Here is a 22,555-nt window from a genome sequence, read left to right as displayed (position 1 = left end):
AAGTAAGTGGGTTAATCTCATAAGAGCAGGCATTAGGCTGTTAGTGTAGGATCTGCCAAAGATGGGGTACATTGACGTTGTGGCAGGCTAATGCAATGTATGATCATATAATGTAACTAAACTCCCATTATTTTTACCTAGATTAGGTGTTTAACCCCTTAAGGACACATGACATGTGTGACATGTCATGATTCCCTTTTATTCCAGAAGTTTGGTCCTTTAGGGGTTAAAAAAAAAAAATGTAAAAAAATCTTTCAACATTGAAGTTGCTGCTTAGTGGATAGGTGAGTGCGCTGGATCTTGTGTATTGTATAAATTGGCCCCCAGCGGCACCCCCATTTATGCATGTTCAGGTGACAGGTGAGTGCAGCCAACCCCCCCTTGTTTCATATATATATATATATGTATACATATAGAATGTGACGTCAGATAAGAACCATTCGGCCCATCTAGCGCATGCTTAAACTCCTTTACTGTGTTAACCTCAGATGTTGGAGTATGGACAGAGGATAGACGTAGGTCTTTGGCAGAGTGCAGGGGCCTCGACGGGACATATTTGTGTAGTAGGGAGGATAGGTAGGTTGCAGCACTATTATGTAGGGATTTGTAAGAAAGCCAAAAATCTTAAATTAAGCTTAAACCAAAATCTTAAACCAAAATCTTAAATTAAGCCCTATATCTAACTGGAAGCCAATGTATGGACTGACAGAGGGGGAGGCGTGGGAGGTGTGGGCGGACAGAAAAATGAGCCTCGCCGCCGCATTCATTATAGATTGCAACAGTGCAATCTGGGAACACGTAAGACCACTGAGATGGGGATTTTAGTAGTCAAGGCGAGAAAGAACAACGGCATGGACCAGCACCTTAGCTGCATCTCATGTTAAATAGGGGCGTATGCAATTAATTTTTTTGAGATGGAAGCGGCAGGATTTGGCAATCGACTGGACATGAGGGGTGAAGGAGAGGTCAGAGTCAAAGAGAACACCTAGGCAGCGAGCCTGCGAGTAGAGGTGATGGTGGCACCGCTGACTTGGAGGGAGACAGACACGGTAGTAGCAACACATGAGGGAGGAAATACCAGAACTTCTGTTTTGGACAGGTTGAGTTTAAGCAAGTGAGCAGCCATCCCGTTGGAAAGTGCGGAGAGGCAGTCAGAGACACGAGTCAAGATGGGGGGAGAGAGATCAGGAGAGGACAGGTAGATTTGCGTGTCATCTGCTTATAAATGATATGATGGAAGTCAAAGGAGCTGATGAGTTTACCAAGGGAGGCAGTGTGGACTGAGAACGATAGGGGACCAAGGAAAGAACCTTGGGGAACGCCAACAGAGAGAGGTTTGGGGGAAGAGGCAGAGCCAGAGAAAGAAACACTGGAAACACTGGAAAAAATGCTGGGATAGGTAGGAGGAGCACCAGGAGAGAGCAGTATCTCGTAGACCGAGCTTACAGAGAATGAGAAGAAACTTTTGATGATCAACAGTGTCAAAGGCATCAGAAAGATCAAGGAGAATTAGGATAGGGTAATGGACACGATATTTAGCAGCGATTAAATCGTTGGATACTTTGGTCCAGGGGCGGGCTGGGCCGGGGGGCAGGGAGGCAATTGCCCCCCAGGCCGCCCGAAATTATTTTAGGACCGGCCGCGGCGGGCTGGCCCTTTAAATGATGCAGCCGCCGAGCGCTCTGTAAAGAGCGCTCGGCGGCTGCAGCTGCTTTTCCCTCCCTCCCCTCCCCTGTAGGTGGCCGAGCTGCACTCCGGTCCGCGGTCCCTGAGTGTGCACTTCCTGTCAGTCCGGCCGGGTACAGGAAACAGAAACTCCTGTTCCGCGCGGAACAGGAGTTTCTGTTTCCTGTACCCGGCCGGACTGACAGGAAGGTGCACACTGAGCACCTTCCTATCACTCCGGCCGGGACCGCGGACCGGAGTGCAGCTCGGCCACCTACAGGGGAGAGGGTAAGAAGAAGGGGGGAGGGGGGAGAGTAAAAAGAGGGGAGGGGGAGAGTAAAAAGAGGGGAGGGGAGAGTAAAAAGAGGGGAGGGGGAGAGTAAAAAGAGGGGAGGGGGAGAGTAAAAAGAGGGGAGGGTGAGAGTAAAAAGAGGGGGGAGAGTAAGAAGAGGGGAGGGGGGAGAGTAAAAAGAGGGGAGGGGAGTAAAAAGAGGGGGGAGAGTAAGAAGAGGGGAGGGGGAGAGTAAAAAGAGGGGAGGGGAGTAAAAAGAGGGGGGAGAGTAAGAAGAGGGGAGGGGGAGAGTAAGAAGAGGGGAGGGGGAGAGTAAAAAGAGGGGGGGAGAGTAAGAAGAGGGGAGGGGGTGGAGAGTAAGAAGAGGGGAGGGGGGGAGAGTAAGAAGAGGGGAGGGGGGGAGAGTAAGAAGAGGGGAGGGGGGAGAGTAAGAAGAGGGGAGGGGGGAGAGTAAGAAGAGGGGAGGGGGGAGAGTAAGAAGAGGGGTGAGGGGAGAGTAAGAAGAAGGGGGAAGTGAAGAGGGGAGGGGGGGAGAGTAAGAAGAGGGGAGGAGGAGAGTAAGAAGAAGGGGGAAGTAAGGAGGGGAGATAAGAAAAAGAGGGGGGTAAGAAGAAGAAGGGGGGAGTAAGAACAAGAGTGGGGAGTAATTAGAAGAAGGGGGTAAGAAGAAGAGGGGGGTAAGAAGAAGAGGGGGGTAAGAAGAAGAGGGGGGTAAGAAGAAGAAGGGGGAGTAAGAAGAAGAAGGGGGAGTAAGAAGAAGAAGGGGGAGTAAGAAGAAGAAGTGGGAGTAAGAAGAAGAAGGGGGAGTAAGAAGAAGGGGGAGTAAGAAGAAGAAGGGGGAGTAAGAAGAAGAAGGGGGAGTAAGAAGAAGAAGGGGGAGTAAGAAGAAGGGGGTAAGAAGAAGGGGGTAAGAAGAAGGGGGTAAGAAGAAGGGGGTAAGAAGAAGGGGGGAGTAATACGAAGGGGGGAGTAAGAAGAACACAGGGAGGAGGGGGGGTAAGAAGAACACAGGGAGGAGGGGGGGTAAGAAGAACACAGGGAGGAGGGGGGGTAAGAAGAACACAGGGAGGAGGGGGGTAAGAAGAACACAGGGAGGAGGGGGGTAAGAAGAACACAGGGGGGTGAGAACACACAGAGGGAGGAGTGAGAAGAACACAGGGAGGGTGGAGGGGGGATGAGAAGAGCACAGGGAGGGTGGGTGAGTGTGAGAAGAGACCGCTAGGGGAGGGTGGGGGAGAGGAGAGACCACTAAGGGGCAGGGGAGAGCTCTAAGGGACAGAAGGGATAGCTCTATAGGACAGGGGGCAAGACAGGGAGCTCTATAACACTACGCGCACACACACACACACACACACACAATGCATCCCTATACATACACAGAAACACACAATGCACCCCTATACATACACAGAAACATACAATGCATCCCTATACATACACAGAAACAGAACATGCTTCACTTACACACAGAGAAACACACAATGCATCCATTACACACACACACAATGCAAACCTTACACACAAAGACAATGCATCATTTGCACACATACACAGAAACATACAATGCAAACCCTTACACACACACTGTTTTTCTTACACACAGAAACACAATGCATCTCTTACACTCAATGCACACACATACAGACACACACCTTGCATCCCTTATGCATACAAACACAGATTCACACAATGCATCCCTCACACACAACCAGAAACACATAATACATCCCTTATACACAAATACACACTGCTTCCACTACACACAAACACACTGCATCACCTGCACAAACTGGTATCCCTATACACTACATATCATAAGCACACATATGAGATAACACATAACACATCCCCTACACACTCCACTCCCTGTGAGCGAGCTCATGGGTGGGTGGAACATATAAGTGGACTTATGAGTGGGCCTTATGGGCATACTCACCGTCAGGCACTGGGGCCCAGACCTTGAGCTGTGTAAGAGGCCCCCCAAAAATGGAGCTGCTTCCAATTCTCCCAGAACGTTGAATTTTGTGACCACAGTTGCAAACAGCCTCCAGAGGTCCTGTTCTACACCAGACCAGTGGAGCCAAACTGCAGCCCATCATCATCCTCATCTAATTGTAAGTAGGCAATCTAGTATATTATTAGTGACACTAATCTATAATTTACCTCACATTAAAGGGACACTATAGCTTAATGAAGTGGTTCTGGTGTCTATAGCTGGTCCCTGCAGGCTTTTTAATGTAAACACACACTGTGTGCAGCACTGGCGTTAGTTCATATGGCAGATCATATGGGTGGGGAATTGTGATGTCACATGGGGGGGGCGGCAAATTTATATTTTGTCTAGGGCGGCAAAAATCCTTGCACCGGCTCTGATCCTGGGCAGGTGCACCAGTCTACTGGTGACCCACAGGAGGGGAGTGCACTGATTGCACTGCACTCTCCTCCTGCCCAGACCCGTCTTGACCACAGTGCAAGTGCCCTCTGCCCCTAATTTACAGTGGCTCACACTCACAACAAGCAGTGCCTAGAGCCCTTTGCAGAGACGGAAACAAAGAGGTTCTGCGGCAGCTGGCCGTCCTGCAAGTATTACATTAAACAGCTGTTCCCCATGCAGCCACAGGTGGCGTTGTGCTGGGAGACTGTGATTACTCTTCACTTCCTCCCAGCCTACAGAGCAGCGCATGGGGGAGAGAGGAGGAGGCATGATTTAATCTTGAATAAATCCTCTAAGCAAACCTTTATAAATTTGGGGGGATCAGCTCTGTTTCCACAGTTTATTGGTGTTTACTCTCATCTCTGTATTAATATTGAGGGATGTCTAAGTAGTAACATCAGTGTGTGTCAGCAGGGCCAGCCGTTAGGGTGGGCAAGCTGTGCGGTCACGCAGGGTGCCATGACAACAGAGTCGCCCGGCGGCCAACACAGCTCACAAGTTGGGTACACCAGCATATTTAATTTAAATGATTCGCTGGTGGTCCACTGGTGCGCACCAGCAGTAGGTGCAGTCAGATCAAATCCTCTCCCTCGTGGTTCCGGCGCTCAGTTAGTGAGTCAGAGCACAGGCTCAGAGATTCTCAGCCTGTGCTCTGACAACATTGAAAGTCAGAGCCGTGAAGGAGCGGGTATGGCAAAGAGCTACTGATTAGCATAACATCAATATCCGTTATAAAACCAGAAAAAGGTGGGCATGGATGGTGAACTGATTTGGTGGCGCAATGGGCCACTTGACTGGTTTTACCCCCCAGGCCTAAGGCTGCCAGCCCTCCCCTGCTTTGGTCACAGCTGTTTCAACAGAGTGACGAGCGCAGAATCCAGACTGAAGCCGGTCAAGCAGAGAGTTGGATTCGAGAAAGTCTGTCAGTCTCGCATACACAACTCTCTCAATGATCTTGGAGGCAAATGGCAATGCGATATAGGCATATGAAGGAAATGTAAATCTGTCATGATAGATATAGGTTTGCAGTTTTCTAATAATTTGACTTGACTCACATTAAATGTTTCTTACCTTGATGCTATTAAAAGCTCATATTTATTTTTATTACCCCTGTCTTCTGCTGAGACCATCAATCATATTTTCATAGGGTTTTATACTTTCTGTAATACAAATCTCTCCTGCAAATCCCTGTTTGGGAAGTACATACTTACTTCCCATAACAAGTGAAAAGTCCCCAACACTTTATGGTGGCTATCTGTTCTCTATCTCCATTCTCAGATTACCTGTACAAAGCTGCTGCAATAAATAATTCTGGTTGTTTCTCTCCTATGTCCGTGCTGCTCTCACACAGAGCCTGCCCCCTCCTTCCTACTTCTCCTTGCAGGCATTGCTTTCACATAAGCTGAAAACAAACATAAGAGACATCAAGAGGAGGGGTTCACTAATAACAGACACACAGAGCACAGCCTTTTTACCTCTGTGCTAATTGACACAGGTTTGGCATAGACTGAATTGACTGAGAGTAGGGGGAAAGTTATTTTAACTTCTGATTTTGCAGAAATCAAGGCATTTGTTAGCAATTCTGCTAGCACACTGCATAGGTGAAATCGTATTCTCTATCATGTAGATTCTCTATCATGTATAATATTTTGTTTTATTGTCATAACAAGTACCCTTTAAACCAATCAAGTTTTGGTTTAGAACAACATGCTAGAATTCACAGACAAAAAAAAGCCATGTGACTTCTTGATACTTTATGTACTACACTCACCAAAGCAAAGGTGTAATGTATATCTAGCATTTACAGCCTGTCTGTCAGGATTACAAGTTGATCCAGCACGCAGTACTGTGTCACACCTAGGACTAAGGATAACGTATAACTGGACCTTAGAATGGCCGGACTTAACGTCTCCAAGAATAGTCAAAATACTAGCCGAGGTCAGGGACACAGAATCAGACACAAAGATGAGGGAAAGCCAAAAGTCAAGGATACCAGATATCAGGGAAGTCAAAACAAAGCCAAAGTCAAATATCAGAAAATCAAGATCAGGAACGCACTCTCGGATAACCATACGCATGAAACCACAACAGGGCACTGAGCAAGAGGAGAACTGGGCCTAAATACCCCTCCTGTGGATCTGATAGGCTGTAACCGGCCTGTGACCCCAAAGGCAATTACCAGGTTTCCATTTGCATGATTGCTGCTCAGCACAAACCCTCCTGTGGATTTGATTGCTGCTCGGCACAACTTTTCTTGTCAGGGCAGTAAATGCCATTAACCATATTTTTATGTGCGGATGAATACGTGACACTGTCTCCATCATCTACAAATACTTCAGTCAGAGTTAAGTGCAGTAAAGAGTACTGATCAGTTTGAAATCCTAACCTGATATTACATTAATTTTATGGAAACCAATGGTAGAAGAAGGTGAGGGAGCTGGATTGAGAGCAGAATCAATGGAATAATGTCAGGGAATTGATCACAGGGAGCATGAATGAGGGTGAGGATGAGATTGTAAGGTTGGGCAGAGTGGGGAGAGGAATTAGGTGGAATGGGAAATATGTGCCGATTAGTGAGCATCTGTTAACCATTCAAGGGTTTTTTATATACAATAATATATTCAGTGGAGAGGATATTACCAGAACTGGACATAGACTCTTTTCTGCTACTTGATAGTAAAACAGTGACACCATCACGACTGGGTGTATGTTACTCCTCTCATTCCCTCCTAGATTTTCTAGGGAGGAATTGTTCCTCCCCCATCTTTTCCTACATCCATGGAAGGCTAGTATCAGCATATGGAATGAATGGTACATATGGAATCAATGGTACATACCGTCTTTTCCTGAAAATAAGACCGGGTCTTATATAAATTTTTCCCCTGAAAACCGCACTAAGGCTTATTTTCTGGGGAAGGTCTTAATTTGGGGAAAATTGTGTGCTTGAAAGCAGGTCTATGTTCAGGGGAATTCCCCCGAACATAGACCAGTTCACTAGGGCATGGAATCCTGCAAATGTATGTTCGGGGAAACTTCCCTAAACATAGATAAGCTTACTCGCGAATGGAATACCAGGAATTTATGTTCAGGAAAAATTCCCCAAACATAGATTGGCTAATGACCAGGGCTTATTTTCAGGGTAGGGCTTATTTTCAGGGGATGTCTTATTTTCGGGGAAACACGGTAGATGGAAAATTGATTGAATAGGGAGATCTGAGATGCAACAAGGAGGACAGAACTAAGAGTCAGAGATTCTGGTGTAAGCATACAATGCAAAGGCATGCATAAATAGAGAGAGATACAAATTAAGTAACCTGAGAGACAGAGATAATATGCAGAAACATTCATGCCTCAGGGAAAGACAAAAATAAGATGCAAAGAGAGAGACACAGACACAGAGAGAAAATACAGAAACAACACTCAGAGACAGAAATAAGATGGAAGCAAGCTAAGCATTATTGGAAATGTGGCCCACACACATCAGATGTGCCAAGGCTAGATAAAAACGGATCTAAGGAATCGCATTAAGCATCACAGCTTTATCCAGAGATGCCATGGGCATGAGTATATATAATTGAGAGGTTCTGAGACTATTAGAGAACTCTGTACATGTTGAACACACAGAGGTTAAATTGCTGCAATCCAACTTAGAGGAAGCTCTCCAGCTTCTGAGTTATTCACATTCTGAAGTGAGTTATTATTCCATCATAAAACTACCTATTTAGATAGCTGTGTGAACTCTGGGTTTTACTTTTAATAGCCGAGGATTAGAATCACATAAATAAGTCACTTTAATAGGGTATTTTAATGGAGCAGATCCCATGTATGTCTATTGTCTGAAACCACCCGAATCGTTGGTTTCCGTGCTCAAGGAACATTCTTTCATGTGTCAACATGTTCAACACACCTTTGGCAGCCAAAAAATGTAATATATTCCGGTATTGGTAAAATGTCATTAGCAAGTAATGTATCTGATGATGATGCATAATATAGGTTGCAAATTCATAGAGGCTACATTAAATGCAATCTTTTATTTTTCATAACAAAAATGTCGACTGTTCCTTTAATGGGAGTGAATTTGCTGGCACACTCTGGAGGTAAATTATAAACTCTGCCCACCATATATTTTAAAAAAAAAAGTAAAATTAAGCACAAAATAAATATTTTCATTTAGACTGTGCAGGATGAGTCAACAACTTGATCTAATAAAACATAAATAATAAGCAAACCGCACGTGATGCCATCAAGGTTATAATGTGATTTTTTTCTGTTAAGCAATAAACAATTTATATTTCAAAAAGCTATTAAAATAAGTTTGAATTTAAATACCATTAATAACTAGTGAGTCATTATCAAAAATACAGGATGTGTGCCCCACTAAAATACTGAGTTATGTAAAGAGATGCAGTAACAAAACCAACTCAATGTTGACATATTTGTTATGCAACCACTTGTATGTCTAAAAAAACATGTTTTTTAATATCATTTTATACTCAGAATCAGGTGCCACAGTTACAAACACCTGATGTTCTTACTTATCCTCTTCCTTAACTTACGGCTAAAATATTCCACCTCAAAGCCTTTTCAATGATCACACATAAATGTTGATTATGCTGCTAAGACACATCTATATATAGATGTGGTCATTAATCGTTCAGGTAGCTAATTTAAAGACTAATATTCAGATGTCCAAATTAACAGAATGTGTAGATTAGTGTTTTAAAAACAATGAATTGCTAAGAGCAGAATTTAAAGGGACATTCCATGCATCAAAACTAATTTTGCTTTATGAAGTTAATTTGAAGCACAAATCATGCCTATGCACAGCCATTGCTAAAATTATCTGCTATTTAGGAGTTAAATCACTGTTTTTGCAGCCCTAGCCACACCTCCCCTGGCTGAGACTCACAAAGCTTCCCTAAATACTTCCTGAAAATGAGTCTAAATGTTTTAGCTTCCGTCATTACACAGTGTGTTTAAAAGTACACTTTATTGTCCAAAATACAAAAATAAATTAGTATTGTGTAGATATATGAAAATATGCTGACATTTAATTATTATTTTTTTAATTGGTGGTATATCTATAAACAGCTTGAAAAAGCTGCATATCTCTTGCCTGCTGCCTTTGCAAGTCCTTTCTTTCTCCCCCGCCCAGACTTTCTGTGGCTGTCCAATCACTGACTTCCCAATGCACCTCAATGAGAAGTCTTTGCAAGGTTGATGCTCTGGGCAGTTACTGCCTCTTGCATTAAACTTTACTGAGCTAACAAAAACTAGGAAGTATTAGCACTGGCTGCTTGATTAAGAGAAAGGGGGTGAAACCAAATTAATTTATAAAAGTGCCAATTTCTCACTTTTTGTATCTGCACTTTTTGTAAAACTAAAAAAATTATAATAAGGGGGGGGACCTTATGTCCTCCCCCTTGGCCCCCACCCCTGAGCAGTGGGTGGGGGCCCTAAATACTAATAAGGGGGGGGACCTAATGTCCTCCCCCGTGGCCCCCACCCCTGAGCGGTGGGTGGGGGCCCTACAGTAAAATAAGGGGGGGGGGACCTAATGTCTTCCCCCCTGGCCTCCACCCCTGAGCGGCGGGTGGGGGCCCTAAATACTAATAAGGGGGGGGACCTAATGTCCTCCCCCCTGGCCCCCACCCCTGAGCGGTGGGTTGGGGCCCTAAATTATAATAAGGGGGGGACCTAATGTCCTCCCCCCTGGCCCCCACCCCTGAGCGGTGGGTTGGGGCCCTAAATTATAATAAGGGGGGGACCTAATGTCCTCCCCCCTGGCCCCCACCCCTGAGCGGTGGGTTGGGGCCCTAAATTATAATAAGGGGGGGACCTAATGTCCTCCCCCCTGGCCCCCACCCCTGAGCGGTGGGTGGGGGCCCTAAATTATAATAAGGGGGGACCTAATGTCCTCCCCCCTGGCCCCCACCCTTGAGCGGTGGGTGGGGGCCCTACAGTAAAATAAGGGGGGACCTAATGTCCTCCCCCCTGGCCCCCACCCCTGAGTGGCGGGTGGGGGCCCTAAATACTAATAAGGGGGGACCTAATGTCCTCCCCCCTGGCCCCCACCCCTGAGCAGTGGGTGGGGGCCCTACAGTAAAATAAGGGGGGGGACCTAATGTCCTCCCCCTGGCCCCCACTCCTGAGCGGTGGGTGAGGGCCCTACAGTAAAATAAGGGGGGGACCTAATGTCCTCCCCCCTGGCCCCCACCCCTGAGCGGCAGGTGGGGGCCCTAAATACTAATAAGGGGGGGACCCAATGTCCTCCCTAAATGCTAATAAGGGGGGACCTAATGTCCTCGCCTGAGCGGCGGGTGGGGGCCCTAAATACTAATAAGGGGGGGCCTAATGTCCTCCCCCCTGGCCCCCACCTCTGAGCGGCGGGTGGGGGCCCTAAATACTAATAAGGGGGGGACCTAATGTCCTCCACCCTTGCCCCCACCCCTGAGCGGCGGGTGGTGGCCCTAAATACCAATAGGGTGGGGACCTATTGTCCTCCCCCCGCCCCCACCCCTGAGCGGCGGGTGGGGGCCCTAAATACTAATAAGGGGGGGACCTAATGAAGAGACTGACAGGTAAGTTCTTTGGAATTTTCCCACGCTGTTTAATTTGACTCATAACTCTCTGATTGGTTACTTAATCAACCAATCAGAGAGTTATGAGTCAAATTACACTCATAAAGTTTAAAAAATTTATGTTTAAGAATTTCACAGCATGGAAGTCTAACTGTGTGAGATTGCTCTAGAAGACCTAGAAGAAGTCATGCAGCTGCGTGGTCATATTGGGCCCTTGCTGATGGTAGTAATTTCAGCAAGTCATGAGAACATTAAAAGGGAATCATCAGCCCTCTGGATTATACATCATGGAATAAAATATAGAAAAATTACCTATAAATTGTGTCAACCCTTTTTCATGATATGCTTAGTTTTAAAGAAAATTATATTAAGTGCGAGAGTAGAGCATTGAGGTCTGTAGAGGATCCTGGAAGACTGCTGGAATCTCCATATAAAGAGCCTTTTCCCCTAAAGCTGTAACTGGTGACTGAGGAAATGACAAGCTTGACAAAAGGTAGCTCCATCTTTAGTCAAGCTTTGTTTAGTGGAGAAAAAAAATACTGAATCAAAGTAGTTTCTTTGTCTCAGTACAGACACTCCTCACTTACCGACCAGGTTCCGTTCCTATGACCCAGTCGTACAACGAATTGGTCGGTAAGTGAGGAGTTAAGGGATTCCCTGCTCTGCTGCGTTCTTCTATGTTCTGAGAAATGTCCCTGTACATAGACGAACGCAGCAGAGCAGGGAATCCCTCTAATCTATGTTTGGGAAAATGTTCCCGAACATAGATTAGAGGGATTCCCTGCTCCATTGCGTTTGTCTATGTTCGGGGGAAATATCCCTAAACATTGAAGAATGCAGCAGAGCGGGCAATCCACCTAATTCCCACGATGGCTTGCACTTACCACCCTGCGAGAGAGCTGGTCGTAAGTGCGAGCCGTCATAAAGCAGGTAGGTCGCAAAACGAGGTATCTTTTGAAATACTAATTTTGGAGAAAGAGGGGACAGAGTGCCTTAAAGATCTAGCAAATAACATTATAATCCGGTTCAGGTAAAGCAAGGCAAATATTGCATTTGAGGTGGAGAAATAGAAGTATTGTTTCATTTTTCCACTTCTTCATATGCTTCTCTACCCTTACTGCCAGGAACAAAGGACAGCTTTTGCAGCCTCGTCGGAACTGGATTATGACTGACATGGAGTTAAGATGGAGACATCCAACTGCAGGATAAAGAGATGTCAACTTCTACATTTAAAGAAACACTATAGGGTCAGGAATACAAACATGTATTAGTGACATTATAGTGTTAAAAACACCATCTTCACCCCCTGGCCTTCCGTGCCCACCTGAATATAGTGAAATCTTAGATTTACTGCAGTCTGCTGGCTCTTCCCCTGATCTGCCTTTTGGGCTGACATCATCAGAAGTTATGTTCTGAGCCAATCACAATGCTTTCCTATAGGGCAGTATTAGATTAGCTGAGACTGTCAAGGAAGCAGATCAGGGACAGAAACAGCACAAGCCAAACACAGCCCTGGCCAATCAGCATCTCCTCATAGAGGAAAATGTTCTGTTCAGTGTCTCCATGCGGAGGCTGTAATGTAAACACTGCATTTTCTCAGAAAACACAGTGTTTGCTTCAAAAAGCCTGAAGGAAATGATTTTACTCACTGGAACAAATACAATAAGCTCTACCGTAGTTGTTCTGGTGACCATAGTGTCCTTTTAATTTGATTTTTTACACCTCACAAATACATATTTGTTTAATAAAAGGAACAAGTAAACAGAATATTAAAAAGCCTAGGAAGTAACAGCTCTCCTGTAGGTACATAGCATAGAGTGTAGGAAGTTCATTTAAAAACAGAATGTATTGAATAGCAATGATGATAGGAGAGCTTAGTATATAATAATATAGACAGTAGATAACATTTGGAACAGAGCACTAGGACTGGTTAGAATTCAGCTGGAAATAGAATCCACTCTGCAGTACAATACCTTTATCACTAACTTGCAATGAATAAAGAATCGCACACAGAGCAAGCAAAGAGCCTGTGGTTTCAAAATCTGTATTTTATATATTGATTGAAATGAAGGACGTCAAATAAAGGCTGACATATCTAGCAACAGAAAAGATTCTGTTTTTTCATATTCTATTTTTTCATTGATGCTGAAGTGAAACAAACACTAGAGCTATTTTGGAGTAGAACCCAATGTACAATAAACAAGACTGTAAGCAAAATAAAACAGTTTTTAAAGCTAATAATTAGCTTTAACCATGAACAGAAGCCAATGTCTGAACCTCCGAAGGTAGAGTCTCGAAACAAGTGGCAAATCTAACCTGTTACCAGACCACACACAATATCAGACAGAATATTAAGCACAAAAATATCACAACCTTAAAATTATGAAAACCAAGCTAGACATAGAACTAGAAAGGGAGTGGAAGGACGGGATAGTGTTCATAGTGCAGGCAGGACAGTGTTCATAGTGCAGGCAGGATAGTGTAAAATCATTGGTTTTAAGCACACATAAAAACATATAAGAGTTATTAAATATGTTCTGTATTGTTATGGAAGAACTCCGGGATATATACTAGTCTGAAGTATTTGGGTTTTGTTTTCTTTTATAATTGCAGTCTTTTCTGTATTGTCCAATTTATTACATACTGTTAATACGAGTTATCATTTCTATAATTCATTTCTATATTTAAAAGGAACATATATCATTTTGGCTTAGATCACTTGGTATCATGCTGATTTGCTACAGAATTGCATTGTAATCCATCGCAAAGAGTTAAATATGAACAAATTAAACCCACACAAATGCCTAACAAGACAGAAACAAAGACAATCCCCAACTTCATTAAATAGAAATCACTGGTAATTACTTTTATTCTCTGCCTTATCTTGTCCTTTACTCTCCATAGAATAAATAATTGGGATTCTAAATCATCTCAGTGAAACAAGAACTGGAGATTGAAATCTTTATCTTTAGGTTTTAAAAAATGTCCCTGTGTGCTTCCAGAAATGAAGGCCACCATAGTCCTTTTAAAATACAAAAGCACTCAGATAACAAGCCAACTCGTATTTATGTATAGACACAAGTGAATCATGAAGGTATTAAAATTTATTATATCAATGGTGACTGATGTCGGTGCTTTGTGTGAACTAAATTTCTCATAAAACATAAAGACGGCTTTTGACAGGTGGTTTCCATCAAGGGTCACTTCAAGATGTCTTTAGTCAACTCATTTTAAGATCAGGCGAAGTTATCTTTTTCCCTGAATAATTGACAATTGGTGGATACTTTGAACATGGACTAACTTCAAACATATCAAGGATTTGACTTTTTCGACTAATTTTTTTTTAAATCAAATTATTTGCCTTTACAGCTGGGTGGAAATTCTAATATCTGTTATAAGACCTCATAGTTTCGAACATATAAATATTAGTTCTTCACATTTATGAACATGTTATGGAGTAAGTTATGGAGTACACTGCAAAGTGTAGGGTCCAAGAAACGTTTAATATTGTAATTGATCCCCATTAATATCTCCTAATATCCAGATGTCTTTAGGACTAAGGGTCTTTAAAATAACTAAAATGTAGATACAGCAGTAACAGACATTACATCTTCACTAATTATTGTTCTGAACTTATTTCCATATTTTTCTTCAATCTACATCTTCCAATATTTACAATATTATATCATAGAATATACTGTTATGCTACCATTTAGACAATGCATCATCTAGTCAGGGTTTAAATTTCCCCCCAGGCATTTGTCACAATAAAGTCCATTTTTATGTTGTCAAATAAGCTATAACTGAACAACCAGTTCCTATGCTCTTGAAGTAATTGCTATTTACTACAATTATGACAGTGATAAACCCGTGTACTTACATCCGATCATCATCATGGCCACAGCGAAGATCTTTTCTCCATCTGTTGTTGGTGCAATATTCCCAAATCCAACGCTAGTGAGACTTGTCATAGTAAAATACAACGAGGAGATGTAAACAGAATCCTTGCTTGGACCACCTTCCCACTTCCCAGAACCCGTTAAATTAAAACGATAAGGAGTTCCAATGGATGTTCCCAACTGAACGAGCCAACTCTCATTTCTTATGGTGTTGTTGTCCTCATTGATGACCTCATAATCTCCGATGCTATACCAGATGCAAGCCAACCAATGAGCTGCCAGCCCAAAGACACAGACCAGAAGGACCAAGACAGCTGCTCCATACTCAATGTAATGATCCAGTTTCCGAGCTACACGTCCCAGTCGGAGAAGTCTTACTACTTTCAATGAGCTAAATAGGCTACTGATACCCTAGAAAACAAATTGGTAATATTAATGATGAAATATTGAGAAAACAACAAAATATATAGCCATACTTCTCAACAAGAGACACAGATTTTATGGACAAACAGAACAAACCCAATGTGCTCTAAAAGAGTCATACAATGTTTTAAAATAATAATTTGGATGCATTGCTAAAAATTAATTATTAAAAAGAAACATTTTGCCATAAGACAACCATAAATAATTGCATATTGGGAATTTCTCTTTACAGATAATATGGGACTATGACGAACCTTCCTCTTCAGGTTTTATTCTTTAACATTGTATTGACTTCTACCATACATTTGTATAAATTTATGTATTAGCTATGACTCAAGGAAAAGAAAAGCAATCACTTGTTGCAAGCCGTTAGTCAGGAGCAGAGGCATACCTAGTTTCCATGATTTTCTTTGCACAAAATTTTGTTTTACGTCTCACTTTGCACTCGCCAAACCTTCTTTTGTTATGAAAAATATACACACATACTCACATTCATATACATACACATTTATTCTCCCAAATACGCAAGTACGTTCATATTCTCACATACATTCCTATATAAAACACACGTATGCAACACAGACTCATACACACACATTCATTTACGCGCAAAGACTCTCACACACACACACACACACATTCATACACAAGCATACACACTTGAGTTTCATTTTATTTCAATTTAGTTTTTTGGGGGGGGATAAGTGTTCAAAGTGAGGTCCACCCAGCCTCCCTTTTTCTCGTCCCTGCGGTCCAGTGGTTTGATACTGGGATCAGTCTCTGTACTGATTGCACAGCTCCCTTCTGTTTTGTACAGTAGAGTGTTTATGAAAGAGCTGGGAGATCAGTGCAGAAATATCCCAGCAGCCCCCTTGGCGCCCCTCTTCAGCCATTGACAAGATAGCAGCAGAGCAGCGTGTGAGCATCTCTTGGATCATAAGATGCCATATGAAATTAATTAACAAGATAAACAATTAATTAAAGTTGTTAATTTGCCAGTTTAAAAAAAAAAAAATCCCAGGGAGTAATTAATTGTATTTATACATTCATTAGCTCAGTATATAAGATGATTTTTGCTTTGTTAAAAAAAATGAATACAAAGTCTGACCTTCTCTGACAGGATGTTTTTTATATTTATATGAAGGAGCCAGGGTTTATGCAGCAAACAGTAAACTGTAGAGAATGTTAAGACAAATAAAAAAACAAAAATAAAGCTATTCAACAAGATAATGTAACAGTGGACCACATCATGACACACTCCTTTGTACAGCAGTTTCATTCATGTCTGTACTTTAATAAAATTCCTAACAGGTGAGGCAGAACATTTCCTATAAACACCTACCCTACCAAGTAAAAACAAAGAGAACATTACCTGCGCTCTGGCCTAAATCCCTATGTACATTTAAACAAAATGGAGGCTCTTTAGTTTTATTCCAAAGGCCATTTGACTGTAAGCTCACCTGACACGTCAAGGCAAGCCACAAAAGGTGAGTCCTACACTAGCCATTAGATTTGCGCAGGTAACGTTCTCTTTGTTTTTACTATGTATTTTGAGCTGTTGGATGCTAAGCTGCTGCTGCTGTAAGCGCAGGGCTTTATCCTTGTGTTTACCTACCCTACCAAGAGTTATAGTATTTGCTCAGTTTTCCAACAGAGATCACATCAGTACCTTCCAACCTCAGTATTTGTATAAAACACAAATTCTTCCACTGTTATATTGATTTATTGTTTTTCAATCATTTTTGCATGCTTTTCTTTTTTTAAACTTGAAGCTTATTTTTGCGTAAGACAATTTTGCGCAAGACAAAACAAGAATACTTTTGTGCATGTTTTTAAAGCGTATTCTATCTCATGCATTAAAATATAGGAGTTTCAATATCAGTATAGTTTACTTGCGCAACTGCAATATCACTGTATAAAAAGTATAATTTACTGTGAGCTCTGGAATATAAAACTATCATTACCAAAACACAATCATCTTATTTTCTGCAAATGTATGGCCACAACAGTCACATTTGAAAACATGATTATATTGGAAGTTATACATTCCTTTGAAAGGGCTATGGCTGTCTGAAAACAAGGGACATTGCACTGCCAAAATCCCACAAAACTAAAAAAAATCATTGTTCTGTATATAGAACCAATGAAAACAGTTATGCATCTAATCATGCAATTTGTTTATTGGTGAAATATCTAAAAACAGCTGCACATCTATTTCTGTGGCTGTCCAATCACAGACTTCCCAATGCAGCTCAATCAGAAGTCTTCGCAAGTCAGGTGCTCTGAGCAATTGCTGCCTCTTGAATTTAGCTCCATTGAGCTAACCAAACCAGGAAGTAGCAGGGCTGTCAGTCACGGGGGTGTAACAAGGTTCATTAATAAAAGTGCCAATTACTATTTAAATCTTCTCTTTTTGTAAAATGACATAAAGAGCACTCACTCTTCCCACAGAAAGCACTTCAGCAAATTAAAGTGCTCTATGGGTCTGGAGTGTCCCTTTAAGAAGAAAGGGCAGAAACATTTTAAATTGATATATTACTCCATTTGCTCAGAGAAGAATATTTTAACCCAAAGTCCTAGCAATTAACTGACAAGCCTAAGAGGCTAAAAAAACCATTGAATTTCCATGATCTATAATGTCACTGGATCAAATGGCCATCGTTTATTTAAATGGCTCTACCTATGCCTTCATCAATCTGTCAAGCTTCAAGTTTTTCATTAAATGTTAATCACGCTGGTATTAATAAACATTTACACCTATTAACCAAGCCTTACTTCTATACTAACCGATCGAGCTCTTACACTCTTACACAGAGACTCTCACACACACTACCCGGGGATTGAAAATGAGGTTACTTTTCAGAAACATTTTAATATTTTATAATGGAAAAACACATGCTTATTTTTCAAAAAATAAATATATATATATATATATATATATATATATATATATATATATATATATATATATATATATATATTCTCTATATAATCATGATGGGTATTAATCTGATACACCAGTTACTGAAACAAGATTGCATATTCTCATGTAATTACTGCGGGGTATCTCCATGTTTGAATGCCTGTAGAAGTTGTTATGTCAGCCTGCATGGCTACATTCATGTGAAAAAGCCCAGTCATATAGAATGTGTGTATAGCAAAGCCATGGTATAGTGAAGATGACAGTGATTAATGGCTACATTATAAGTCTGGACATATTGATAAACTAGATGCACTGGTTATTACTGGTACAATGTCATCTCCGCAACAAAGAAAAATACTTTAAAACCTGAATGCTGCCCTCTAGGTATCATTCCTATAACCCTTTTAAGCCCTGATAAAGCCTAGAAACTATTACCTAAAAACCTCTTATCCTGGATCAAATGGTGCATAAGGTCCCAAGGGAATGGCCTTAACAAATGAATCTTGCTACAGTAACTATACACGCTAGATAGACAGAGAGATAGACAGAGAGATAGACAGACAGAAAGATAGACAGAGAGATAGACATACTGAGAGATAGACAGACAGAGAGATAGACAGACAGACAGACAGAGAGATAGACAGACACAGATAGATAGATAGATAGATAGATAGATAGATAGATAGATAGATACTAGTCATGGATATGCGGGCCCCCTTTCTAAGAAATGGATATTATAGATATTATTATTACCCGATGAATAGTACACTGTTAGGAGACGTGGTATCTCTCCTAACCATTTATTTAATGATTTATACAGGGATAATTACTAATAATTATACAGTATGCATCGATAGTTACTTTTGACTCTATAGTATTGATATTCTTCTATGTGTCATGGATTAGAATAATGACATCATATATTAACAACTAATGTTTTGCTATGTCTAGGGCAGGAGTGTCCAAAAGTTAGATGCCCAGATGTGGTAGAACTACAACTCACATGATGCTTTGCATGCCTTTATAATTAATATTATTTATAAAGCGCCAACAGATTCCGTAGCGCTGTACAATGAATGGACTAACAGACATGTAATTGTAACCAGACGAGTTGGATACACAGGAACAGAGGGGTTGGGGGCCCTGCTCGATGAGTGTACATGCTAGAGGGAGTGCGGTATAGTGACACAAAAGGTAAGGGAAGTGTAGAAAAGTAGATTGTTAGGACAATATTCAATGAGGGCTTAGTGTTATGTTTTGATGACAGTTGCAGGAGATGACAAAGCATCATGGAAGCTGTAGTTTTAAAACATCCAGGGATCTATCTTTTAACACCCTGTGTGGTGTGCATGTGTGTAAAAGATGTGGCATCACTGGATGTGTGTCATAGCACTGGACCACCCAGCCGTTCTCTCACTGAACACATTTGCAGGTAAGTATAATGCACATTTGTTGGTAAAAAATTATTTTACAATGGACATATTTATAAAGAATATTGTGGAACTAAAGCATTTCCTTAACACAAATGTCTGCATTATTAAAAAAAAGTGTGTGTGGATCTCAATAGGGAGCACACAGCCATTTTTACAGCCAATCAAAATCCAGCTGGGGATTTAAATCCTTCCCAGTGACTAGAAAATAGAGGGAAAAAAGAATTGCCATTATATATATTTATATATATATATAATGTGAGAAATTCTAGTACAATCACCATAGAAACCAATGACACATTCTGGGAGACTGCTCCAACTCTATTTTTGTATTTTCTTTTTTGTATTTGCTCTTTTTGGATCCAGCTCAATGTTTGAGCAGGCTTACAATATCCTACGCAGATCGGTTACTTGTATTTGCTCTTCTTATGTTGTCTGTCTTTTCTGTGGACGTTGCTCATTGCTTGGGCTGATTGACACAGCTGATGGAAAGAGCTGATGTCAAGCGCTAATCAGCAGGATGAACGACCAACAATAAACAAAGATATTGTTGCTGATGCCAAACAGCAAACAACAACACCTGTCGGCACAATTGTCACCCCATTCAGCAGCTTAGAGGCCACATTGGCTTGATTACACAGCAGTATTTAGAGACGGGTTATACATCTGTTAACAGAAAGCTGACTTAAAAAAACAGAGAGATATAATTTATAATATGATACATATAATAAATATAAATTAAAGCATGTAATGATAATGAATTATTCTTATTCAAGTCTATGTATGCTACAGTTAATGAATGCCTCTTATCCAAATTAAAATGAATGTGCCTCATTTAAGCCAAAATAGCTGTGATTGATGATCTTCAACTCATTTTGTTCCCTGCTCAACGGCTGTGTCTTAAATTTAGCAGGTTTGGTTTTTAATTCACCGTGATTCACCGTACAGTGAATAATTCCTTGTATAGGAGGAAAGACTTGTTATAATTTCTGGCATTTACAAGTACATATTAATTAAGATAAAATAGTTTAGTAATCCCCAACACACAAGTATAAACTAATATTCTATTTATGGTAAGCACAAAAATTATGGTTACAATTCAACATTCATCTACAGCAACCATGTCAAACTCGCATGCGGCCCACAATGAACATCTTTGAGGCCTAGCGAGCCGCGAGTACATGCTTAGTGTTAAAGCAGAGTAGGCACCTGCTTTCTCCACATTGCAGGTGCCTACTCTACTTAAATTTACCCGTCCGGGACTCGGAGAGGTCACTGGAGAAGCTCAGTCTTCCTGCTCCCTCGCAGGCGCCATCTGTAGTAATGTCGGATGTCATATTCCGGCACCCGGCATCACTAAACTGCACGCGTGAGGGAACAGTGAGGAGCAGGAAGGAGATCTCCAGATAGAAGATCCCTACTGGACCCCAGGAAGAGGCCCCACGCCAGCTCCTAAAGGTAGGGAGCAATAAATAAAATGATGTGAGTGTGTGCAAGAATGTGTAAATTTGTGTGTGTGTGTGTGTGTGTCTGTGTGTGTCTGTCAGTGAGAGTGTGTCTGTGTGTGTGTGTGTCTGTGTGTGCATCAGTGTGTGTGTGTCTGTCTGTCTGTGTGTGTCTGTCAGTGAGTGAGTGTGTCTGTCTGTCTGTGTGTGTCTGTCAGTGAGTGAGTGTGTGCGTCTGTCAGTGAGTGAGTGTGTGTGTGTCGGTGTGTGTGTGTGTGTCTGTCTGTCAGTGAGTGTGTGTGTGTGTATGTCAGTGAGTATGTGTGTGTCTGTCTGTGTGTGTCAGTGAGATTGTGTGTGTGTGTCTTTGTGTGTGTCTGTCAGTGTGTGTGTGTATGTGTGTGTCTGTCTGTCTGTCTGTGTGTGTCAGTGAGTGTGTGTGTGTGTGTCTATGAGTGTGTGTGTGTGCCAGTGAGTGTGTGTGTCTGTGTGTGTCAGTGAGTGTGTCTGTGTCTGTCAGAGTGTGTGTGTGTCAGTCAGTGTTGCAATGGCCGCGGCTGTAAAGTGGAGGACCTGGAGGTGCACGGAGGCACACAACGCCATGTCACATTCCGACGTGACATCGACGTGCTCCACCTTCACAGGGTTTCAAGAAGTAGCGGAGGATCCGCTTTGGCACAGGGTGCGGACGGGGTATACCAGAGGCCAGACTCCGGAGTCGCATACTGGCAGCGGCAATGTGAGTGGAGTCTGTTTGTTGGCTAGAGAGGAGTGTTAGCATTTAGTATAGGGGGAGACTGGGATTTAGCATAGGGCGAGGACTGGGATTTAGTATATGGTGGGGGACTGGGATTTAATAGAGGGGGTGCTGTGGTTTAGTAGAGGGGGATGCTGGGAGGTTTTTTTATACTGTACATTTTAAAATAAACCCACGTTTCTATGAAAATTTAAGTTTTGTTTTTTTGCGGCCCACATAAACTTAAACCTTGTTTATTTGGCCCGTGCTAGACTATGAGTTTGAAATGCTTGATCTACAGGTTTTATGCCGGTGAATGTTGTTCTGAAATGCTGATGGAACAGTTATGTAACTATCAACTTTATTATATATATATATATATATATAAAAAAAAAACTACTGTTTTATGATGAGAAAAGAAGGAAATTAATGAGGCATTCTCAGAACACACCTTACTCAGTATATTCTTTGCTTTACGGTTGATAAATCTCCATATGTATAAGTAATTTACTAGGCTGTTGTGTTTTTTATTCCTTTTTTTATAATACTATAGCAACAATGATTTTTTTTTTCATTCTTTATTTTTGGAAGTACAGAGTAAGATCTACGCTTCAGGGATGATACAGAACATGATGTAGGGTAACAAGAGCAAGACAAGAGAAGTCAAGATATGCTGCACTTTTTTTCTTTTTGAATGAAAATGATAAAAGAAAAACAGGCTTAATAA

General features: G+C 41.8%; 1 protein-coding gene across 2 annotated transcripts in view; it reads right to left on the bottom strand.

Moving 5' to 3' along the window:
• The window catches only part of KCNH1 (potassium voltage-gated channel subfamily H member 1), a 476,905-nt gene that overhangs the window by 330,109 nt on the left and 124,241 nt on the right, over positions 1–22,555 (bottom strand). For both annotated transcript variants that reach the window (XM_063443862.1, XM_063443863.1), the window contains one exon: positions 14,853–15,282. In XM_063443862.1, coding sequence (XP_063299932.1) covers positions 14,853–15,282 — 430 coding nt within the window. The remainder of the gene's footprint in view (positions 1–14,852; positions 15,283–22,555) is intronic.

The sequence above is a fragment of the Pelobates fuscus genome, chromosome 2 (genome assembly GCF_036172605.1).
Source record: "Pelobates fuscus isolate aPelFus1 chromosome 2, aPelFus1.pri, whole genome shotgun sequence".
Lineage (NCBI taxonomy): Eukaryota > Metazoa > Chordata > Amphibia > Anura > Pelobatidae > Pelobates > Pelobates fuscus.
The sequence above is the reverse complement of the archived record's forward strand: the minus strand, read 5'-3'. Positions and strand labels throughout refer to the sequence as shown.